Below are 6,988 nucleotides of genomic sequence, written 5' to 3' on the forward strand. Positions count from 1 at the left end.
TGGAATCCCACTGAAAACCTGGGCCGCATCATGAAGCTCAGTATATGACTGTTGAGGAGCTGAAGGGTTTTTGTTAAACTAGTATGTTAAAACTACAATAATTAGTGTTCAAAATGTATTAATAAATTATAGAATATAAAAAAGTTAACTGGTAATACGTTACAATTTATTTACATTATTCCTACTGTTCCAACTTTATGGAATTCGTATTTTACTAGCTTTACTGGTTTTACTTTTTATTTATTTTTAAATTTTTGCCTTAATATCTTAACTTTAAGATTAAAACTCAAGCTAATATACTGATGTCTTCATTCTCCTTTTGGCGTTTATGTAGAAGTATAACGTTTAATACCTTTGTGAAACAGCAACATTTAGAGTCACACATTTCGGCGATTACAGAATTTTGTGTACCACCTTTTTTCCACTTCCGACATCGCATAGGCTGCGTCTCAATTCGCATACTACAGTACTAAATAGTATTCTACCTACAAGAGCACAAACAGTAGGTATTCTTTAGGCGTGCTATGTAGTAGGGAAGTAAGCGGTTTAAGACTGAGCCCTAACATTGACGCTAACGCTAGCAAAATGATGAATAGTTTTCGTATTTTGTTTTTGCTTGGTTTTCCACTACAAGCGCTATGTTTTTATTTAAACAAACCAATAAACCAAAGACCAAACATAGTACTGGTTATGTCAGATGCTTTTGTAAGTACTTTTATATAATAAAGTAAGTTAGTAGTACCCTAAAACAGTAGAATGCTGTTCTGCACCACACAGACTGCAAAATAAACTGATATTTTTGTCTGATATTTTCTGCAGGATGGAAGATTAACATTTCACCCTGGAAATAAAGTTGTCCAGCTCCCTTATATTAAGTACATGACACAGATGGGTGCTGTTTTCTTCAACTCATACACCAACTCTCCTATATGCTGTCCTTCAAGGGCAGGTATAGACTATAGTACTTTTTACATCAGCCTAATTATTGTTTTTTTAAGTATTGGTTTTAAAACAGGTACTGGCCTAAAATTCGGAATATGCAATGGTTTGGGTTTGGCATTTTTTAATACAGTCTACTGTACATTTACATTTTCAGCATTTAGCAGACGCTTTTTATCCAAAGCGACTTACACAATGAGCAATTGAGGGTTAAGGGCCTTGCTCAGGGACCCAACAGTGGCAACTTGGTGGTGGCGGGGCTTGAACCGGCAACCTTCTGTTTACTAGTCCAGTACCTTAACCACTGAGCTATCACTGGCCCTGGTACTGTAGTTGGTACTGTATCTTGAAGGTATACAAGCAACCATCCAGTCCATGGTGCTTTGCATTTAAGTCTGGTAACTATGAGGTTGTCATTATTAGGGGCCCAAAGCGACTGTCTATACAGCTTTTTGTTTGGCTTGGAGGGTAGCACTGTCGCCTCACAGCAAGAAGGTCCTGGATTTGATTCCCAGGTGGACCCATCTGTGTGGAGTTTGCATGTTCTCCTTGTGTGGGTCTCCTCCAGGAGCTCCAGTTTCCTCCCACAGTCTAAAGACATGGGCGGCACGGTGGCTCAGTGGGTAGCACTGTCGCCTCACAGCAAGAAGGTCCTGGGTTTGATCCCCAGGTGGAGCGGTCCGGGTCCTTTCTGCGTGGGTTTCCTCCGGGAGCTCCGATTTCCTCCCACAGTCCAAAAACATGCAGTCAAGGTAATTGGAGACACTGAATTGCCCTATAGGTGAATTGGTGTGTGTGTGTGTGTGTGTGTGTCTGCCCTGCGATGGACTGGCGCCTCGTCCAGGGTGTTACTGTGTGCCTTGTGCCCATTGAAAAGCTGGGATAGGCTCCAGCCCCATAACCCCGCCCCTCCACCCCCGCAACCCTAATTGGATAAGCGGTTAAGACAGTGAGTGAGGTGAGTGAGTCCAAAGATATGCAAGTGAGATGAACTAGAGAATCAAAATTGTCAATGACTGTGTTTGACATTAAACACTTGAACTGATGAATCTTAACCAGTAATAACCAGTGATTACCTGTCCTGTGGGAAATGTAATCAAAAGTGGGTAAAACATTACATTAAAAAATCAGTTTTATTTTCCTGAAGTCGTGCATTAAAGTACACATCCTACAGATTCCTTTCAAAATCACAGAACAGCTCTATGCTGACCTGATTTCTATCTGTGTACATTGGCAGCTATGTGGAGTGGGCGTTTTGTCCATTTAACTCAAGCCTGGAACAATTACAAATGTCTTGATCCCAATGTCACTACATGGATGGACCATCTGCAGAAAGCCGGGTATCACACACACAGCAGGGGAAAACTAGATTACACATCAGGAGGCCACTCAGTCAGGTGACTAGAAATATATTATATAAATAATAATAATATAAAATCTGTATTATTGTTTAAAATTCCCATTCTGTAAGTTTTCTATTTTGTAGCTCATTATTTTATTTCTTTTCATAAATCCATCACTGCCCAGTAATCGTGTGGAGGCATGGACGAGAGAGGTACCGTTTCTACTGAGACAGGAGGGACGTCCTGTAACAGACCTGATAGGTGATGCATCCACTGTTAGGGTTATGTCCAAAGACTGGAACACCACAGACAGTGCCGTGCAGTGGATCAGAAAGAAGGCTACATCTCTCTCAGAGCCATTTGCCTTGTATGTAGGACTGAATCTGCCCCATCCATATCGAACTGAGAGTCTGGGTTCCACTGCTGGAGGCTCCACCTTTCGCACTTCACCCTACTGGCTCAAAAAGGCAGGTAAAATAAGCAATGTATTAACTAAAGTAGATATGTGAGGTAGTGTATCAGATTGCACACTATGAAGTTGCAAGGTAGAATGACAGTATATTTTGACCTTGACTAGTTCATTTAGCCGCTCCCACTGCTAACAACAGCCACACCCACTGCTAACAGGTCTATAAACAAACATTGACACTAAAAGCTCAATCACTTTTAACCTGGCATTGTCATAGATTGTCAAATATTTGATTTCATGTGTTATTGCAGTAATTGTGAGGTAGAAACATATACAGTATAAGTAACACTATCTCAACCATAGAACTAGACAAGCTCACAAATTTGAGCCACTAAGTGCTAAAACGTGCGACATAAAAACCCCTAGTTCTCATTTGCTACACAATTGCAACATAGTTCCTCAGTAGATGCATCTGGGAGCAACGTCAGCACAAACCTGTTTGTCAGAAATTTTAAGAACATGGTTTCTGAGGCTAACCAGCAGCCACAGGCATACCTCGTCTAGTCTTATACCTCTGAAAATGCATTATGCTAACTGAAATGTTTAGTACTGGTGATTTTTTGAATAGATTGGCCTAAGAGTTATGAGCTAGAAACTGTTTGGGGAGGACGTATTTCTATTTTAATATGACATTGCCCCTGTTTACATAGTGAGGGTTGTCAAGAAATGGTTTGCTGAGTGTAGTCACACTATTTGATACTTTTTGATGAATGGAGTGCTGACAGTAAGCCAGGGCTTAATGTCCAGTATTGCTGCCCTATTCCAACAATTCAGATGTTATGTTTAAAAGAGTGGGCAGCTTGGTGGCACAGCAGGTAATGTGGGGGACTTATAGCCTCAGAATTCTTGGTACTGGGGTTTGATGCATTAAATTTGTCACTTGATATGAGAGGTTTGGCATATAATCTTTTTGCATCCTTTGGCACTCTTGTTCCCCCTGTTCCAAAAAGATGACAAAATGTGGACTGGCTGTTGTAAATAAATTGCCTAGGTGTGAGTGAGGGGTAGGTGAATGTCACCCTGTAATGGATTTGCACATTGTCATGTGTGTATTCCTGCCTTGTGCCCAGTGTCACCAAAAATGGATTGATCAGGTGACTTTTAAAGGTAAACGAATGCTCACAGATGCTTGTGTCTTACACATTTATGTAGTTCTGTGTACATTTGCTCTTTATTCTATGGGCAGCACAAGTTTGTGTACTACTGTTCTCATGTTTGTGAATACCTTGCTGAAGGTTTCTTTAGAGCAAGTTTCCCTGCCAAAGTGGTTGCCGTTTTCAGAGATGCACCCAGTGGATTATTATTCCACTTTTACCAAAAACTGCAGTGGCAATTTCTCCGAGGAGGAAATCAGAGACATCCGAGCTTCTTATTTTGCCATGTGTGCTGAAACAGACAGCATGCTTGGTAAGTAGCGCTTACTGGATTTCACATTAACACTTATTGAATCTGTCTGTGTATTATAATATGTTTTACAGGAATCTGATAACATCACTGTGTTGCAGGTGAAGTGATTGGTGCTCTCAGAGACACAGGCTTATTAAACAACACAGTTTTGATTTTCACCTCTGATCATGGAGATCTGGCCATGGAGCACAGGCAGTTTTATAAGATGTCCATGTTTGAGGGCAGCTCTCACGTTCCTTTGCTCATGGTGGGGCCAGGGATTAAACCAGGACATACGATCAGCTCTCCTGTCTCGCTTGTAGACTTGTATCCTTCAGTACTTGGTGAGGAGATTCATAGAACAGTCATAGTTATTCAGTATTATACAAATTAGATTTGTAGTAGTTTTATTGGTAGGATTATTTAGAGAACAAGCTAACCTCATTTTTCTTTTCTTTTTTGTGAGTATAAAATGCAGTCACAAATCTGAACACTCATTAGATATTTTGGAGTCATGTGTTGTACAGTGCTTTACACTGTTATTACTTACATTTACGCCAGTTAGCAGACACGTGTATCCAAAGCTACAGTACTTACAACTGTGCTGAATACACTGCAAACAATTAAGGGTTAGGGGACTTGTTCAGAGGGCTGAACAGCAGCAACTTTGCGGTGGTGGGGCTTGAACCGGCAACCTTCTGATCACTAGTCCAGCTCCTTAATCTCTGTGCTACAACTGCCCATTATGAAAACATTATGCCCTTTGAAACTGTTCTATTTGTTATCTGACTGCACACAGTGCTACACTGCCTTATATTATCATATCTTGTTTTAAACATTTAATAAAAAAAATAATTATTAATAATAATAATTTTGTGTGTGTCAGATTTTGCAGATGTTCCAAAACCAGAAGGATTAAGTGGTTCCTCTTTGGTCCCTCTGGCCTCACAGACTAGTAATAATTCGTCCAACTCACATCCTGGTTGGATACTGAGTGAATATCATGGCTGCAATGCTAATGCTTCCACTTACATGCTGAGAATGGACCAGTGGAAATACATTGCATATTCAGATGGTTTGAGTATTCCATCTCAACTCTTTGGTGAGCTGCTGAGTGTATTGTGGTTAAAGGGACTTAACTTATATTTCATGCATTTAAGATTCTAATATTTTAATTCTGTTAATAATTAAATATTTAATATTTTAAAGTGATTTGACAAAAATTGTAATTGTAACTGTATTGTTTTTATCATTGTTCTCTTATATGCCAATCAGATCTATCTAAGGATGAAGCTGAGCTAAAGAATGTGGCATCCCATTACCCTGATGTGGCACAGCGGCTGGACAAACTGTTGCGTTCAGTGGTGGATTACCCCAGCGTCACCCAAACCGTCCGCCAATACAACAAGCAGCAGTTTGTGCAGTGGAGGCAGAACCTTGGTAACAATTACACACAAGTCATTGCCAACCTGCGCTGGCACAACGACTGGCAGAAGAACACAGAGTATAATGAGAAAGCTATCGAGGACTGGCTTAAAGTTTTTAAGAGACCTTGAACTTCACAAGTTCAAGACTAAAGACTTGCAGTGCAAATGCAGCTGATGTTATTGTAAATTTCTTGTCTGTTACGGATGGGATTGGGAGTAAATATCGAAATAGCTTGCCGAATATACACATTTCCAGTAATTTAGTTGTTTCTGTTATTGCATATTTCATATAAGGAACTGTTATTAAAACTTTTTTTTAAAAGTTTAAAACATTATTTTATTGTTTTTTTAAATTATTTTATAGACTGGATTTAAAAGACTGATAAAAGTGATAATAAAAGTGACTTGTCTAGATCCTAATGCATCTAAGTATCCATAATGTTAAATTGCCACTGCCATATTTGACTGGTAATTATAATGCTGTTCAAAAAGTGCCTTTTAACAAAAAGGGGGAAAAAAAGAAAAACTGGATGAAAAAACTGGTTTTGGGGGATTATGTTTTGTTTAATCATTTTCAATAATCTTCTGCAATAATAAAGTCAATACAGCAAGGGCAATTACTACTTCACACCACTGCTGATTGCACGATTATGGCCCTTAATTATAGGTCAAAGTCAAGTGCAGGTCAGAGAGTACACTACACTGATTCATGATTCATGTTGTTCAGCATTAAAACAAGTTCTGATTTTACCAGCTTTGATGAATCAACTCATTTGCTTCTGACTCCCCAAATTACCTTTTTTCCTTGACACACATTCTGATATCCTGTTATATATTCAGAGGTACGGTGACATCTGACATCAAGGTATTGTTGACTTTATAGTGGTTTACGGTACATTTTTATTTCATAAACCGCTACATCCTGGTCAGGGTTGCGGCGGGCACAAAGCACAGAGTAGGACTGCCCTGGACAGGGCGCCAATCCATCACAGGGCTTCGGAAATACTCTTGATAGCCAATTGTGTCTGTGTAGACGCCCGGGCGGCCAATATTGCCGTTAAGATTCGAACCCTGATATTGGCAGAGGTAAGCACGTGTGATGGATCGCATGAGCGCCTTGTACATTTAATCTTTATGCAGAAAATTTATTGAAGTGGTTACAGGTTATAAAGAAAGCTAAAAACAGGGTTAGGGAATATATGCCATTTTCTGTACACATTCAAAATACAAGAAACACTGTTAAAAAAAAACATTTGTGTATTTTAAAAAAAGTAAAGTACAGTATACAGTATAACAAAAAAGCTTTTAGAACCTGGGATAATTTTCGTTGTAATAGTCACATTTTATTTTTATATACCCTGCAATAAAACAGTAAAGGACAAGGTCCGACCCTTGGAGTTTGAGATGCCACACTGCGCTGCAGT

General features: G+C 39.4%; 1 protein-coding gene across 1 annotated transcript; it reads left to right on the forward strand.

The window, feature by feature from the left end:
* Positions 1 to 585: 585 nt before the first annotated feature.
* arsk (arylsulfatase family, member K) lies at positions 586 to 6,314 on the forward strand. Its single transcript, XM_063018307.1, has 8 exons — positions 586 to 705; positions 820 to 949; positions 2,177 to 2,336; positions 2,467 to 2,749; positions 3,987 to 4,158; positions 4,257 to 4,481; positions 5,024 to 5,239; positions 5,413 to 6,314. The coding sequence occupies exons 1-8, from the start codon at positions 586 to 588 to the stop codon at positions 5,691 to 5,693; spliced, it is 1,587 nt and encodes a 528-aa protein (XP_062874377.1). The 3' UTR covers positions 5,694 to 6,314.
* The last annotated feature ends 674 nt before the right edge of the window (positions 6,315 to 6,988 follow it).

This window comes from Trichomycterus rosablanca, chromosome 21, assembly GCF_030014385.1.
Source record: "Trichomycterus rosablanca isolate fTriRos1 chromosome 21, fTriRos1.hap1, whole genome shotgun sequence".
In the NCBI taxonomy this organism is placed as follows: Eukaryota; Metazoa; Chordata; class Actinopteri; order Siluriformes; family Trichomycteridae; genus Trichomycterus; species Trichomycterus rosablanca.